The sequence below is a fragment of the Jaculus jaculus genome, chromosome 4 (assembly GCF_020740685.1).
Source record: "Jaculus jaculus isolate mJacJac1 chromosome 4, mJacJac1.mat.Y.cur, whole genome shotgun sequence".
NCBI classification, from domain to species: Eukaryota; Metazoa; Chordata; class Mammalia; order Rodentia; family Dipodidae; genus Jaculus; species Jaculus jaculus.
The window spans coordinates 68564520-68582227 of NC_059105.1; the positions used below are offsets into that span (position 1 = coordinate 68564520).

At 48.7% G+C, this 17708-nt stretch overlaps 1 protein-coding gene across 1 annotated transcript; it reads right to left on the minus strand.

Annotated features, from left to right (window-relative positions):
• Positions 1 to 1219: 1219 nt before the first annotated feature.
• Positions 1220 to 3826, minus strand: Sp5 (Sp5 transcription factor). The gene is made up of 2 exons (XM_045147624.1): positions 3712 to 3826; positions 1220 to 2960 (listed from the first exon to the last, which is right to left on the minus strand). Exons 1-2 carry the CDS (start codon positions 3760 to 3762, stop codon positions 1803 to 1805), a joined length of 1209 nt encoding a protein of 402 aa, XP_045003559.1. The 5' UTR covers positions 3763 to 3826; the 3' UTR covers positions 1220 to 1802.
• Between the last annotated feature and the right edge of the window lie 13882 nt (positions 3827 to 17708).

Sequence of the window (17708 nt, forward strand, 5' to 3'; positions counted from 1 at the left end):
GATCTAAATGAAGATTAGATTGATAATTATAATTGATTGAGATTAAGAATATACACTTAGATGTAGATGGATGGTTTTAATTTGCATTGCTTACAAAACTGCCATACCCTTGACAATTTAGCTCCAACTACTTTTCCCATGTGAAGAATCAAGATGACTGACACTCTAATTTGTTATTGAATAGTTCCAAAATGTCTCAAGACATTAAATGGCTGCAAGGCATACTTCCCCAAAGAATTTGACATTCATTTGCCATCTTGCTCCATATTATACGGTAAAATGCTACTTCTTAGGGTTATAAAGGTAACTTTCATCTCAATTATGTTGTTTGTGTTTTACTAAGCATAAGGTTTAAGAACTACTTGTATAGCTTTGCAAAAATTTATCCTAGTCTGACTCCAAACAAAAGCTAACTTGTAAGCTGTGAAATATTATCTGTCTATATGTGACACGATTGTTCACTTAAGTTGGTCACCATGATACTAATTTAAAATATTAACAAATTTTAATTTGTCTGGAGTTTTGCTAATTTTAAATAAAAAAGTTTTAATTGCTCAATAAGGTTTATGTTTTATGTTTAAAAATTCAAGTATTCCAAAACACCAAGGAGTTGAAACACTTGAAATACGCATGTGCAAACTTTAAATTTTTAGAGAAAGATGAGAAACCTACGTTTTATTTTAAAATGTCCTGTTTTCACATCTGTCCAGTGATTAAAAACAAAATAATTCCAAGCTACATGATGAATGAAACCTCCTGGCCTAGGCAGAAATCCCTACATGATTACCGTGAAACAAGGCTTGTTAAGAAGAAAACAAACAACGTGTACATCAAGACATGGCTGAAATACACTAGTGACACCTGGGAAGTTATCGCCTGGGCTCTCTCAGGACAAGGACCAACTACGTGAGATCCTCCAATTTCTGTCTCACCAGGAAGCAGGTCTCAGAGGAGAAAGCACACCCTGACTTGAGCACCAACACGCGGAAAGCAACCCATAGGAATGTAGCAGGCTGCAAATTTGTGAAAGTCGTCCATGGTTGACCTTCCACTGGGACTAGAAAATCTAGTCCTCACCTCTTTACCAGAAATCTACCTGCGCACCCAACACTTGCCCAGAACTTTATAAGCCAAAGAAACCCGAGACACAGGCAGCCCACAGAAACCGTCGAATTCCCAGTGAAGCCCTCTGAAAGATAAAAGATCAAATGAGACCAGCTCTGCAGGGTCTTCCCAGGGGGTGACCCTAAAGTTAAGGTATTTATTTGCGGGAGGCAACTGCTGATCGCGTTACAGAGACATATCATGCTATAGCTCTGCGTGGTGCTGAGGACAAAAGAAACATTTATTCATGTTATAATTATTCTTTAACAAAGCTATTATTAAATAACCTGTACAGAGCCCGAACCGGGCCTAGCGGAAAACTCTCAAGCCGTGTTTTAAAGTTCCCAAGGTCTTTTCACTTTCCTTCAGCAGTCTATCATAAGCAAGGCCAGGCCAGGGTGGAATTCCCAAACTACAGTTCTTCCAGACCGTGGCGACGGCTTGGACTTAGGAACCGTCCTGGGGGGGGAGACAGGGACTTCGAGGTTCTAGACCATGACCCAGCTCCTCGGCCGGCCTCCCCTCTTGTCCTAGGGCCAGGCACTCTGGCTTCACTCTGGGAGGCAAACAGTGGGAAAAGTTTGTCCTCTTAAGTCAGCTCCATCAGCTGTCCAGGGCTGACAAGCCCCAGGACCCTCCAGCAGAGGGACTTGGAAGGAGGGTCTTTCTTCGGCCCGGGAGTGAGAAGGCGGGCTCGCTCATAGGTCCCGTAGGTTTTCCCGCTTAACCCCGGCCTCGGCGACTTTGAGCTTCTTATTCTGGTGCGTCTTGACGTGCTTGGCGAGGTGGTCGCTGCGCATGAAGCGCTTGCCGCACTCGGGGCACGCGAAGCGCTTCTCGCCCGTGTGAGTCCGCAGGTGCCGCTGCAGCTCGTCGGAGCGCGTGAAACTCTTGCCGCAGAAGAGCCAGTTGCACACGAAGGGCCGCTCGCCCGTGTGCCAGCGCAGGTGCGCCTTCAGGTGCGACGTCTTGCCGTACACCTTGCCGCAGCCCGGCACGTGGCACACGTGTTGCTTCTTTTTGCCGGGCTCCGCCTCGGGGGCGCCGCCCGCAACCTGGCAGTTGGGACAGCGGCAGCGGCGGCACCTCCTGGCCGTGGCCGCCAGGGGGGCCTTGGTGTGCAGCAGCGCGGCGATCTGGCTCTGGTACTGCGCGAAGTCCGACGGTCCCAGCACCAGGCCCCTCTGCAGGGCGGCAGCGGCGGCGGCGGCCGCGGCTGCGGCGGCGGGGAAGCGGGCCGCGTGGGGACCTCCGGCACAGGCGCTGGAGAGACTGCTCCCCGCCACCCCGGAACCCCCGGGCCCCGAGGGTCCCGACTGCGGGATGCTCCACCACGGGAGGTCGTCGGGGGCCGGGGTTGGGGACAGCTGGCGGCAGGTGGGCGGCGGAGGCGGAGGGGGCGGCGGGGGCAGCAGGTTGGAGTAGCCCGGCGGCAGCGCGGCCTGCGCGGCGGCGTAGGGCACGTAGGCGGGCGCGCAGCTGGCGGGCAGGGCGGCCATGGTCGAGGGCAGCATCTTGACCGGCGAGAACTCGTAGGGGTACGAGGGGTCGGCGGGGGGTGTGAGCGGCAGTTCGTGCGCCGTCCCGAAGGACGGCTGCAGGTGCGTCTTCTGCGGCGTCAGCCCCAGGCTGGGGTGCGGGGGCGGCAGCGCGCCCGGCGAGTGTGCGGGCATGTCGGCGGTCCACGGGTGGAAAAGCCTGGAGGGCGAGCCCAGCGCCGGGTCGTAGGGTACCTGCAGAAAGTCCGGTGCCACCGTCGTCGCCGCGCCGGGCTGACCGATCCGGCTACAGGTGGCGGCCAGCAGCGCCAGGGGCGAGTGCTTGCCCAGGTCCGGGGAGGCGCTGGGGGTGCGGTCCTGCATGGGCGGCGGCGAGGGAGGGACGGAGGGAGGGAGAGAGGGCGGAGAATAGACAAAAGGTTAGCTCTCCCAGCGCGGACTCCGGCCCGGCCCGCCGCCCCCACGCCGGCTATTATACCTCCGCCCCTCCTCCGCCCCCTGGCCCTCCCCCGCCACCGCACCCCACGCGCGCAGCCACGGCTCCCGGAAAATAAACTTTTGGTGCCTGTGCTACCTGCACCGGGAGTGGGTGAGCGCAGCCTGCCAAACTACTTGGTATAAACAGACTCCATCCAGCCTTTAAGGAAGGCGCAGTCGGGGAGGCTGAGGGCTCCGACGGGGCTGCCCCGGACTTCGCAGGCTGTAAGAGCCTACAAACTCCCCTGGCCCGGCTGCGGGGCTGCCCGCCCTCACAGGTTTTAAGATCTCTTCCACCGCTGCCCCAGCGCCCCTCTTCGCACCAGCCCACCCCTAGGCTGAAATCTGCGGGAGGACCCAGAAGGGAGGATTCAGCAATTTCTCTGCCACCCTTGCACTTCCGAACCCCAAGATTCACGCGTCCCTTCCCTAAAGGCCATATTCGCCCCCGGGCCAAACACACCAGGTTAGGTGTGAAGTTGGGATGGACACGCCTAGGGCAGCCTCACTCAGTGGTAGTGATGGTGGTGGTGGGTCCTCTGAAGATTCAAGGTACCCCGAATACCTGGAGAGGTCCCTTCCCACCTGCCCCGGGCCCTCCCGACCCGGCCTGGCCCGGCCCGCCCCTGACCTGGAGGAAGGCCTGCAGCGAGTCGTTCCGGAGGACAGCCACAGCGGCCATGGCTACGGCTGGGAGGCCGCAGGCTGCGGAGCGGGATCCTGCAGCCCAGGCATGGACGTCCGAAGGCGAGGACGAGCGGCCGCCCAGCGTGCCTCCGGGTCCGCCCCGCCCGCGCCCGGCTCTCTCGCCCCGCGCGCGCGCGCGGTCTGAGCGCTTCAGGATCACCTCCAAGAATTTGATAAGGACTTTGCTGGGCCGCCAGCCAGTCAGAGGAAAGATTTATGGCTTTGAAGTTTGCCGCTACCCAATCATCAAAGAATAGCGGCCCTTTCAGAAGCGAAAGCAAATCCTTTGAATCCACAAAGCTCCTATGGTGTGTTTGTTGGTCTGGATAAAAGAACTGATTATTAGGGGGGATGGGAAGGGAGGAGATAAAGGCGGGACAATTAATGAAGTAATCACTATGTGGGAAATGTATATACACAAATAATTGGATTTTCCTGATCAAAGGGGGCCTTGCCGCCTGGAGACTCGCGCTTGGGTTGCTCCAGACACTCGATCCCCCCGCCCCCCACTTGCAATTAAAGGTTTGCACCAAGGCAGCGCCCAAAGTGACAAAGTGTCTTTGTTATCTCTTAGGGGGAAAAAAATCTGCTTTCAGCTTTCAAGTGCGGTACTTTGAGAGCGGGATGAGGGTAACTCTCTCCTCCCGTACTAACGCTACACTCACCCTGCACACGCATTCCCCCGCGCACTCCACGGATGACAGCGAGCGAGCGGGCTCCAGGGGCGGGGCGTGAGACCCACCGCACCGTGTCGGCCGCGTGTCCCACCGGCAGCCGCGGTGGAGCCCCCCCTGGCAGGGCTGTGACCCGGGGCGGGACCAGGCGGCCGCCCAGGGAGTCAGTGGGTGGCGCGCACACTGCGGGGCCGTGGGACTGCGAGGTTCCTGCTGGAGACCTGGAAGTTTTCCTCGGGCTGTAACTTTTACAGAGTGAACCCGGGCAAAACACCCATGCGGACACTTGCTCCCAGAGCTGAACTTGGCAGGACCCCAGAACAACCTGTAATGTACACTCAAGGCGGGGGGGGGGGGAGGTGAGGGGATTGTAGGGTACCGCCCCTTTCTTCCCAAGCAAGCAAGCTGCCCAGTTTGAGGAGCGGGGCGGGGCAGTGCAGGCGTCCCACCCGTCGGGCCTCATGAGAGGCCCTGGCAATGCTAGTGACCCCTCTAAGCTCCAGCAAGTGGGCGCTGTCACAGCTGCTTGGGAAAAGAGAGGCGCAGGCAAGAAATCTCTTCCCTTTTTCTCTCTCTCCCCCTCCCTCCCTTTCCCCTTGTGGTTCAAAAAACCTCAGAAATCATAGGAAGGAGGTCCCCGGAGGGGAAAGGAAAGTCAATACAAACTCTTGTTCCTGTCATCTTTGGAAAGAAAATAGTTCACCATCAGGCTCGGAGCGTGCTTTGTCACAGACACCGAGTCATTCTCCAGGGGGTGCCCACCCAAAGTCTTTGGCCCTCCACGCCGCCGCCCTCCCGCCCTAGGAGCGCGGGGAGTGGAGAGCTGTGGCTGGGCGGACAGCGCTGTCGGACGCTGGGCGCCATAATGGGCCTCCGGGGTTTGCAGCGGTGGTTCTCCTGGCTGCCAAGCCAAGGGCGCCCTCTCAGCGCCGCAAGGCGCGGCGCGATGCTTTTCTAGCCTGTGTACAGGGCCTTCAACCTCTGAGGGCATCAGCCCCTCGGGGTTACCCCAAGCCAGCTCATTGGTGCCCAGTGCATTCTGCGCCACAGGTGGACCACAGTGCTATCTGGACTTCACGTTCCAGGACCAGGTGATCCAATTGTCAGCTCAGCGCTACAGGTTAGACCAACTCCTAAGGCTTTGGAATCTGAGCTGTTTGACTGGTCCACTTTACAAGTCCAACAAGAGTCGTGACGACGCTACGGCATTAAGGAGGCCCATAGTCTCCTAACAGCCCAAGGCTTGCCAGTAAAATGGGTATGGCTAACAGGCCTCACTCAGTCCCAGTATGAACGACCTGCCTCACTACCCACACTAACCAACCAAGGTGTCACTCGTGGAATAGTAACCAGTCACTTCACAGTTCAGCCCATGCAGTCTGGCTCAAAGCGTGTTCGAAGAAGGAAGGCGAGAGAGCTTAGTGGTGGCCCTGAAGCCTGGCAGACCTGCTCCTCGCGCCTGATGCAAGGATGAGTCCTGGGGAAATCTGGGATCCAAAGGAGACATTCCACGGATGCAAATACGATACCAGAAGACTGTGTCCGTGTCCGGGACATGCCTGCACCCTAGGAAGCAGTCTGGTTCCCCATTACCTCTCCAGCTCCTCGGAGCTTTTCCACCCTCCCCCCCCCCACATCCCATCCCCCAAGCAGACCAGGCTGAGTTTAGAAAACTGAAAGCATCCCTTTTTGTTGAATTTGTGGCTATTTCACTTAAGAGGCAAGGAGTCAATTTATATCTCCATAGGTAAAGGAGTTAACTTTTCCTCCAGGATACGTCCATTAACCAATTAACACTCCATTAGTGGCCAGCAGGGCGAAAGAGAGAAGTGGCTTGGCTTTTCAAGTTCCGAAGCCAGATATCTCCCACCTTGTCCGGGTAGATGCAGGCAAACAAGTTGCGCCTCTGTTTCCCTCTGTGGAGTAGTTGTGGCCTCGAAAGAGTGGGTATGTGCCAAATCAGCGGAAGAGTGCCAGGCGCTCAGCACACGTTATCTGGAATATTTCACAGTGATCTTTTGGGCATTTGTTTGGAATCGCAAGGATTGAAACCCTCCCAGTCCCCAGCAGAAGTTTGGAGAGAGACTTTGAGGAACTGTTGCTTAATTAACCTTATCCCCATTTCGTCTGGAGCGCCAGTAAAACCACCACCAACCTCCCCCCCAAAAAACTTCCTAATGAAGTAATGTTTGGAGCGTCCATTAAAAATGCAATGCCGAGAGATCAAAGTACAATATTTATTTTAGAAATTTGTTGCAATCACCAAGAGATGCAGGTATCAAGGCCAAATGTCAGTTCTGTTACACAAAGCCCCGCGCGGCAGGGGAAGAGCGCGCGCCGGCCCAGCCGTAATGCACAGAGACATCAAAGACCGCGCACGGCTCGTGAGGGCGCAGCCGGGAGGGAGGCCGCGAGCCCGCGAGGACCGGCCGGCGCGCCCCGACGGCTCGGGGGCTGCTAGGGCGGGGGTCGGTTCAAAGAGGAATCCGCTGGGGCGAGTTCACAGGAGGGAAGATTTAATGGGCTTTCTTTTGTCGGTGGGTGTGTTTGTGCACGGCCGACCTCGGAACTCCTACGCGGTCCTCCGGCCTGGGAGCCGAGGTGATGGGTGGTGGGTGGTGGTGGGGGGGGGGGAGGGCAGAAGCGATTTGGGAGCAAACTTTCGCCGTGGCGGGGTTGGGGTGGGGTGGGGTGGGGAGGTTAAATCCCAGCCTTTTAGAGGCCACGGCCCCGCCCGGGCACTACAGCAATCCCAGCATCTCCAAGCAGCGGGGTTCCCAGGCTGCGAAGTTTGCATCTCAGGTTTACCGGAGGCGGGTGGGCGGGCAGCGCCCCGGGGCAATCTGCGGGCAGAGGCGCGAAGGTGAACCCACAGAGGTCCTTGCGCAAGGGGCGGACTTGCCTGAAGAGCTGAGAGATTCGCTCACCTATGGTGTTGATACTAGATCTGCCTAGGGCTTTTTCTTGCAACTACTGGGATCCTTGCCTTAGGCATTAAACCCAAACAGACATTCATTCACCTTTCCCTAGCTGATTTAAAAAAAAAAAAATTTTTTTTTTGTTTTGTTTTTCCAGGTAGGGTCTCGCTCTAGCCCAGGCTGACCTGAAATTCACTGTGTAATCTCAGTGTGGTTTCGAATTCATGGCGATCCTCCTACCTTTGCCTCCCGAGTGCTGCGCCACCATGCCCCTGATTTTTTTAATCTATATATTATTTAGGTCATCTCAACAAATTCTTAACTTAATGACTTTTTTTTTAATAGCAGTATTGCTTAACCTAATGGATTTGCCCCCTTCCTGCCAAGGCTTAACCATCCAGTTGCCTGCATCTGCCTGAGTAGTACAGGACCAGGTTTTGCTTTAGTTAAGAATCTGGGAAGGCAGACGGGGAGGACTTTCCTTAGCTAATGGGCAGGAGCCTCGGGAGGATGCCCGCGCGCATTGCCTCGGTCATCTACAAGGAGCATTTTCAGAGCAGTCCCTCCGGGTCCTTTTGAAGTCCTGCTACACAGAACGCTGCTATTGTTTGTTCTCAGCTCTCAACATGCACGTGCGAGGCGATCAAACTTTGCTTCTTCAAACTGAAGTTTGTTTTTTTTTTTTTCTCAAGGTGGTGTTTGGTTGGGGGGGGGATTCCAATCCGGGACTGAGGATTTGTGGTGGCCCCTTGCTTGACCTGAAGGTCATATCATAGATGACCTAATTCTTGAGTCTGACATAGAGGCTCTTCACCTCTACTTGTCTGGAAGGTTCAGTCGCCAGCAACTGTCATGCTGGGAAACCTGTGGCCGAGTAGAGTATTCCCTTGGAATTTTCCTCAGCTGAAGACTTTGAATTAACTTTGAGTTCAAACTTCCAGATGAGATCAGTATGTAATAGGTCCTACTAAAGATTCTTCATCTCTTCAAATTCGAAATCATCCTTTGATGGAGACAGGAAATAGCCAAATAGCTTTTGCATGCTTTGTCACACGGGTCCTTATGCTGTGAACTTCATAGATGCTCAATAAACGCCCAGTGTTTGGGGAGGTGGAATGAACTGGGTGCCAATGCCACCTGTGTGGAGAGTGCTTGGTGCCACAGAGCACACACATATGGAAGGAAGGAGCTGGGGTTTGGAGGAACTTGGGGAGTTTCGATCTGGCTGGAAATGAAGGAGCTGGGTACAAGAGACTGAGGAGGACCGGGACTCCCTTTCAGCAAGAAACTGACCAATGAACATGTTTGGGACCCTTGAGTTGCTCCTCTACACCAGGGCCTATTTTCCATGCACAAACTTTTGTCATGCGAGAAAGTTCCTAGGCCGTCCCCACATATGTAAAATAGGTGTACAATCAAACACTTGCTGGCATTAAATCATAAAGTTTACTTTAAAAGTTCTTTACTATACATGCAATTTTACTATTTATTAAAGATGAAAACAAATTTTCACACTGCAATAGATGTGCGCTCATTTTTTTTACATGAAGAGTAAAACCTTTCTTGGCGTCTAGTTTTAGCTTTCTAATTTTTTTTAAAAAAATCTACAAATATTTTATTTATTTGAGAGAGAGAAAGAGGCAGATAGAGAATGGGTGCACCAGGAATGGCCACTGCAAATGAACTCCAGATGCATGCGCCACCTCGTTTATCTGGCTTACCTGGGTACTGGGAAAGAGAACCTGGGTCCTTAGGCTTGACAGGCAAGCACCTTAATCACTAAGCTATCTTGCCAGTCTGTTTTTTTTTTTTTTTTTTTTTTTTTTTAATTTAGGGTCTTGCTCTAGCCCAGGCTGACCTGGAACTCTCTGCAGTTCTAAGATGGTCTTGAACTTGCAGCAATCCTGGGCTTAAGGGAGGGTGCCACCATGCCCAGCTATTGTGTATTATTTGATACTGAAGTATACAATGAATCTTAATTTTCAGAGTTGGTTGAGATTTTTTTTTTTTTTTTTTTTTTTTTTTTTTTTTTGGTCTTTCAAGGTAGGGTCTCACTCAAGCCTAGGCTGACCTGGAACTCACTATGTAGTCTCAGGGTGGCCTTGAACTCACAGCAATCCTCCTACCTCTGCCTCTCAAGTGCTGGGATTAAAGGCATGAGCCACCATGCCCAGCATGAGATTTTTATTTTATAATTATCAATATTAAGAATGCTGCTTCAGTGCTCAGTACTGCAGTATCTCAATCACACCTTCCAAGGCTCAGGGTCTAATGTGGAAGAGGTGGCAGAAAGAATGTAAAAGCCAAAGGAAGGGTAGGACTCCTTACAATGTGCTCCCTCCAGACACAAAATGGCCTGGATATCCATGACCTCACAGTGCCTGACACTGCCTGCATAAGACCATCATAAGAGGAGGAAAAGATCATGACATCAAAATAAAAGAGAGACTGATTGAGATGGGGAGGGGGTATGATGGAGAATGGAATTTCAAAGGGGAAAGTGAAAGGGAGGGAGGGTATTACCATGGGGTATTTTTTTTTATAATCATGGAAGTTGTTATTAAAAATTTGGAAGAGAAAAAATGCTGCTTCATATAGATACGGAGCACAAAATGGCAGAAGTATGTTTAGGGTCATCTCAGAAATTCTTGGAAATTCTGTCCTAATTCCAGACTCATTGAACCAATTAAAAAACAATATTTATTTATTTGACAGGGAGATAGAGAGAGGGAAAGAGAGGCAGATAGAGAAAATGGACACAGCAGAGCATCCTGCCACTGCAAAACAACAACACACACATATACACACACAAAAAAAACTCCAGACGCATGCACCATCTTGTACATTTGGTTTATGTGGGTACTGGGGAATCACACCTGGGTCCTTAGGCTTCACAGGAAAGTGCCTTAACTGCTAAGTGATCTCAAGCTCATGAATGATTTTTTAAATGAAATTAAAGACAGCAACTCAAATAGCAATTTTTGGGGTGTGTGTGTGTAATGAATATGTGGTATGTGCCCATGGGTGTGTGTGTAGTGTATATGTGGTATGTGCACATGTGGGTGTGCTCACAGGCCAAAGGAGAACTTTAGGCAGCTTCTTCTATCACTCATCCATGTGCTTCCCTGAGATTGAGTCTCTCACTGAACCCTGATCTGCTGTTTTTGGTCAGAATGACCAGTGAACCCCAGTGACTCTCTTGGTTTTGTGCTGTAGGATTTTAGGTCCGGGGAAGGATTAAATGCCATAAAGATGCAGGAGTTCCCAGGCATGTAGACACTAGCTTATGGGTCCTTTTTCTAAGTTAACAAAAACTTGAAAATGTGGACTCAGAGAAGGGTAAATTATGAATTATAAGGTTTATTTTAGAGAGAGTTAGGATCCAGAGGGAAGACTGGAAGGGAAGCTCAAGTCAAAGAAAATTGTCTCATATTCCAGCTGGAAAAGGGAAGCAGAGATGGAGAATATCTCCCTCACATAGGGAAAAGTTGCACATGTGCACGCACGCACACACGGTGAAGGGTGAGATCCCAAGCCAAAAGTGATCGCAAAAGACTCAAAGTTTAAAGGGAGATCATACATGTAACAAAACAGGAAAACATCCAAGGACAAAACACATGTAGAAAGCAAGCAGGAAAACTCCAAGGCAAAAAGAAATCCTCCCCTTCCCACCCAGGGAGAGCTTACCAAAGCAAGGACCAGAAGAGCCAGGGACCAGGGGAATGAAGAGAGAGTCACACATCAGGCCAGGTTGTGGATTAAATGTCCAATTAGGATGAGCCTTATCATCAGATTCAGGTGTGTAAGGGAGCGACCTGATTGGTTGGTGGACTCAAGAAGCTGACTCAGGAGGGGCCAGACCACAGGGGTGCTAAACCCAGAAAAGCTCGCAGAAGCAGGAGGCACCACTGACTTGTTGCTTGCAGCCATTGTTCATGAGACTGGGTCAGATACTGGTTCTTTTCCTGCCTGGGCAGATAAGGTGGCATCTCCTTGGGCCTCTGTCCCTGGATAACTGCCTATATAAAGCTATTTTTTTTTTCTATTCTTCTTCATGTGCTCCCCATAGGCTTGGGTTTACAGGCATACATGGCTGTGCCCAGATGTTCATGTGGGTACTGAGGAATTAAACTCTGGGCACATCAGGCCCTCATGCTTGAATGGGCTCTTCCCCACCAAGCCATCATTGCAGCCTCTCAAACAGTAATTTTTATAATCAAACATGTTAACACAAACCAATCCAAAGGTATATTAATTTGATACTTACATGCTATAGAATTACAGCAGTTAAGCATTGAGTATTTGTTTTCCATCATTAAACCATTATGTTTCTATACAGCAGAAAACTCTGTTGCTCACATTAGTTCATAACACACAATAGTCTCAACTCTGAAAGCAGGAGTTTCAGGCAGGGTCCATTGGTGTTGCTTGCCACAGAGGCATGTTCAGTGTAAAGTGTACATGTTGTATGTTCACGATCAAGACTGCAGTGAAGTCATGTGAAGCAACACGGTCTAGCACTGCCAGAAACACATATTTATCACACATTTGATTTGGAATTAACTTTTAGTTGTCGAACATTCAGAAACCTTTCACTATTGCCAAATTTTTCGTGATTTCCTGCCCCCCCACTCCATATAGGATTAGGACTGGGTTATAGAAGCTGAAATATAGATAAGGTGGGCACAAATTTTAGAGAAATCAAGGAGATCCATACTGTATATAATAGGAATTTATTGTGGGCTCTGGAGCAGGTCAACCATGTAAAATCAATTCTATATTTGAAAGCTTCTTCCTCAGGAAGGCTAACAAGGAGAGAGCCTGGAAGGATAGATGTAGATCAGTTATTTAGATGCAAGATGGTGATGCTTTGATGGAGAATTTGTATTAGTATAGAACGAGTAAATCTGCACTTGAAAAAGGGGGAAAAATAAGATGTAACCACAGGTTAGAATAACAGCTAAAATAAAAATAGAGGAAGAATTGAGAGGATAAATAGCTTAGAAGATAAGTACTTGTACCTCAGTCATGAAGATTTGAGTTTGATCCCTAACACCTATGAAAAGATATCAAATGTGGAGGTATGTGCCTTGAATCCCAGCACCTGGGGTCTGGGCATAGGTCTCCCATAAACATGCTTTTCTTGAACATGTAAAATGTAAAAAGTGCTGCCCCCAATACAGGCACTGACAAGACCCCCTTAGAAAAGATGTATCTTGGGAACAGAAAGTAGCATTGTGCATGTCTTTTCCTATTTCGTTTAGACATTGATATTCATTTATCAAATTGACCCTATGCCCAGTACCATTTGATGTCAGAGAAAATCACAACCTAAATGTCAAAGCAAGAGCCTGTATAAGCTCAAAGTACACAACTCAGACACAAAGAACCCAGTCCTCATTGGGTGCGGAGCAGGGGTGCCAGATGGGGGAAATCCTGAGATGGAGAATAACCCATTCTCTGCCCTGGGAGAGTTTGTAGTCTAGTGTTCAGTGAAAGTGAGTTTGGGGAGAAGCCACATGCCAGAGTTAGGATCATGGAAAAGATACTGGGGGCTGGGAGGATACCAGAAGTTATTTTAAATGGATAATCTGAAGCTCAAAGAAGAGGGGTGGCTTCTTGACTTCGTTGAGCACAGTGGAGGAGCGGTATGGTGTTTTTCTAATAATAAGGAACCAAAGACCTTTACCAAGGGAAGATTCTTCAGGTCCTATTCCCCGATTGTGGTGGCATTTGTTCCCTGAAAAGAGATTAAAGTGCTAAGCCTTTCTTTGATGTTAAGCAAGAATTTTAGACATTAAAGTTCTTGAAATTTGATCTGGATGTAGCAATAAAATAAAAACATGCATTTATATGTAGAAAAATTACTTTGCATGTGAGCCTAATAAAGATTTAATGAAAAACATCCTGTTTCACAAAATGCATGGGCAAAGTCTGGGTCCTTCATTTGCACCCCTCAAGTCTAGTGTCCTTGAATGAGGGGCTGAAGCTGACCATCTGGAGGGAGAAAGTCGTGTTGGTGAGGTCATGGCTTATTCTAACTGGAGGGATTATCTGTTTGGTGGCCACATAGACATTTTCACTCCTACTGTGCTTATGTGACTGTATGACTGAAGGGCCACCACAAAGCTGCTGCCAATAGCAATGACCTGGGATGTCCCAGCATCCTCTTACCTCACTAAGCCAATCACAATAACCTGGGATGCCATAGCATCCTCTCACCTCACTAAGCCAGTCACAATGACCTGGGATCTCATAGAACCCTCTCACCTCACTAAGCCTGTTGTATAGATGAAGAAGCTGTAGCACTGAGGGTTGGAGAAATCTATTAAAGGTCCCCCTTTTTTCTTGACATTGAGTATAGGTAATGTTGCTTCAGAGGTAACATTTTTTTTTTTTTTGGTTTTTTGAGGTAGAGTTTCCAGGTAGCTCAGGCTGATCTGGAATTCACTATGTAGTCCCAGGGTGGCCTCGAACTCCTGGCAATCCTCCTACCTCTGCCTCCCAAGTGCTGGGATTAAAGGCGTGTGCCACCATGCCTGGCTAAAAAAAAAAAAATTTATTTATTTATTTGCAAGCAGAGGTAGACGGGGGATAGGGGGAGAGAGAGAGAGAGAGAGAGAGAGAGAGAATGGGTGTGCCAGGCCCTGTAGCCATTGCAAATGAACTTCAGATGCATGCACCACTTTCTGCATCTGGCTTTACATGGGTACTAGGGAATGGAACCTGGGTCTTAAGGTTTTGCAGGCAAGTGCCTTAACCACTTAGCCAGCTCTCCAGCTCTTCTTGGGCTTTTTGGTCATAAGGAAGCAATGTCCTTTCTAGTTGGGTTCTAATGACTAGTGTCAAGCTGTCCTGTTCACCTTGTACATTCTTCTTATTTAGCTCTACCCTTTCAGGATGCCAGGGCCTGCCCTCTCTTTATTTGCTCTCATTCCATTCCTGAGCCTGTTCGTAGCTGAACCCCCTGAAACCGTGCTCATTTGTAATGCTCTTAGGGTTCTTTTGGGTGACTTCTTAAGAAGTCCCCAGGCCTGCCTTAGGGTCCTCACTTGTCTTCTAGTTTGCTGTGTCATTAGTGAACAGCATCTACCCCGCTTAGTTTAAACAGAAAGAGGCCTACCATTAGGTATTCAGTATTTTGTAGAATTACCGGGAGGCTGAAGATACAGGGTTTCAGTTGAACTTTCAGGAGTCGCTGTCAAAGCCATACTTGGGTGAACTGCTGTCCTTAGTGTAAACAGCTGTGGGATCACAAAATGCTTAGTACACAGAAAGCAAGAGTGACCACAGCCCAACTTCATAGTTATGTCACCTCTGCTGTCATCTGTACCTATCTTGATTCTCAACCACTATGAACACAGGGCTGGAACTTAGGTCTCTGTTACAGTTATCATAGAAAAAACAAAGGTACCACTCTATCCCTGTGATTACTAGTCAGAATGGCAAAAAGCACAGCGCTCGCCTCATAATTGTTAATTTCTGCCTTCCAAATTTGGTACGCTGTACTTGATTAGAGCAGCCTAATCAGGTTTCTTTTTTTTTTTTTTTTTTTTTGAAATAGAACCATAGAGTTTAATAATTTTTTAAAAATCAAAACAGCTAGCTAAATTTTAATATAACCCTTGATAAATCTTTTCAAAAGAAAAAATATTATTTGACAACCCATGATTTTGGCTTAAGCTTGATAGTTATTGATTTTTTAAAAATTTTTATTAACATTTTCCATGATTATAAAATATATCCCATGGTAATTCCCTCCCTCCCCACCCCCACACTTTCCCATTTGAAATTCCATTCTCCATCATATTACCTCCCCATCACAATCATTGTACTTACATATATACAATATCAACCTATTAAGTATCCTCCTCCCTTCCTTTCTCTTCCCTTTATGTCTCCTTTTTAACTTACTGGCCTCTGCTACTAAGTATTTTCATTCTCATGCAAAAGCCCAATCATCTGTAGCTAGGATCCACATATGAGAGAGAACATGTGGCGCTTGGCTTTCTGGGCCTGGGTTACCTGACTTAGTATAATACTTTCCAGGTCCATCCATTTTTCTGCAAATTTCATAAGTTCATTTTTCTTTACCGCCTAATCAGGTTTCTTGAATCCTACCTGCAAGAGAGTCTGGGAAAGTTTTAGCTTTCTAGATAAAAGAAAAATCTGGGCTGGAGAGATGGCTCAGTGGTTAAAGGTACTTGCTTGCAAAGCCTGATGGGCTGGATTTGATTCCCCAGTACCCATGTACAACCAGATACATAAAGCCCTGGTAACCTATATTCTTTCTCTCTGTCTTTTTCTCTGCATTGAAATAAATACAAAGATAAAAGAAAAATCCTAGGGAAAGATTGGGGATAGCTATTAAATGAACAAATCCAAATATTTACTGGGCCAGTCACGCTGGTCTCTATCCTGAGACCCTCCTTTGTCCTTGAAAGAACGGTCCAAGCACTGACTAATCTTTCTTGTCATTACAAACACTAATTATGTCTCAGTCGCAGTAGTCTAGTGTTGGTGGTCAAGGTTTATTGAGTTTTAGTCATGAATTCTTCCTTAACCATCTCCTTCACTCATGACTTGCCAATCTGTCTCCAACTTTAACTGTGACCTTTCTCTAGAGCAACATCCCTGCATCACTACTCCATTAATATGGTCTCAGGCCTGACCTGCAGGCTGTCAAAATAAGTGCCTGCACAGGAAACATACTCCCTCTTCCCACTTTCCAAACCAACTTCTATCCCAAGATTTCTGATCATGTTTTGTTGTTGTTGTTTGGTTTTCCAAGGTAGGGTCTCACTCTAGCCCAGGCTGATCTGGAATTCACTGTGTACTCTCAGGGTGGCCTTAAACTCATGGTGATCCTCCTACCTCTGCCTCCCGAGTGCTGGGATTAAAGGCATGCGCCACCACGCTTGGCTTCTGATCATGTTTTTAAATTGATTCAGGCTCAAGCCCATCTGGGCTTCTTTCTTTTTCATTCTCATGCTTCTGTCAAGTACTTGCTTCTCTTTTGTGCTCCTATATCCATTTTCTTGGCTGAAGCCTTCACTGTCTCTTCCACGCCATGACCCATGGAGGTTGTTTGCCAGTTGAAGATCTGCTACCTCTCATGCTATGATCTGCCTGGCCTCCCTCAGCGAGTCATTTGTGAGCAGTAGAATGAAGCAGAGGTGGCTGGCTTTGGAGGCCAGGTCAGTTAGGTCAAGGGGATTCCATTTGCTTCCCTTTGGAATTTCCACAGTCCCACTCTTGGAATTTAGTTGTGTGAAGCCCGAGTCAAGTCACATAACAGGTTATCTGCCCATGCAATGGCTACGATGAATCTCAGAACTGAGCCTTTGCATAGCCTAGTCTAGGAGCCCAAGGTGAGAAAGAAGTCTTCACATGACCCCAGCCTCCAGCCCAGTCACCAAAGCTGAGGCACCAGACAGCAGTGAGCTAGGTGAGGTGAGCATTCCTCAGATGGTCAGATTTGACCCAGAAAATACACAACCACAATGAAATGCTTCCTGTTACGCAGCAATAGGTAAACCAAGCCACCCTCACACCCTTTCTGAACACTTTCCAGTGGGTACCTTTCTAAAACACCAAGCAGCTGATATTTTTATCCTGCTTAAAACCTTAAATGCTTCCCACTGAATATGGACTTAATTGTATATTCTTCATGCTTTTGGGTCTTTCAACCTTCACTTGAACCCACTGCTCACTGTTCTTTTCAGTTTTACCAGTTACTATATTGTTTGTGTGTGTGTGTGTGTGTGTGTGTGTGCATGTGTGTGTAGAGAGAGAGAGAATGTTCAGTTCAGTGTGTGTGATATGTGTGTGGTGTATGCATGTAAGTGTGTGGACAGAGGCCAGATGAGAATATCCTCTGTTGTCATCTGAGTATTTCCAGATTTTTTTTAAATTTTTGTTGTTTAATTTACTTATTTGAGAGGGACAGACAGAGAGAAAGAGGGAGAGAGAGAGGGGGGGGGGAGAATGGGCATGCCAGGGCCTCCAGCCACTGCAAACGAACTCCAGACACGTGTGCCCCCTTGTGCATCTGGCTAATGTGGGTCCTGGGGAATTGAGCCTTGAACCGGGGTCCTTAGGCTTCATAGGCAAGCGCTTAACCACTAAGCCACTCTCCAACCCTCCAGAGTTCTTTGAAACAGTCTCTGCCTCAACCATCACCCACCCACCACCCCTATCAGTGGACCTCAGTAATTCTCTGTTCATGGCTCCTGCAGGACTGGTATTACCTGTGTGCATGGGCACAACAGCTTTTTACATACAAGGAATCAAGCTGTGCTGGTCTCTCAGGCCCATTCATGCTCTTGCTTAAATGGCAAGCATTCTTA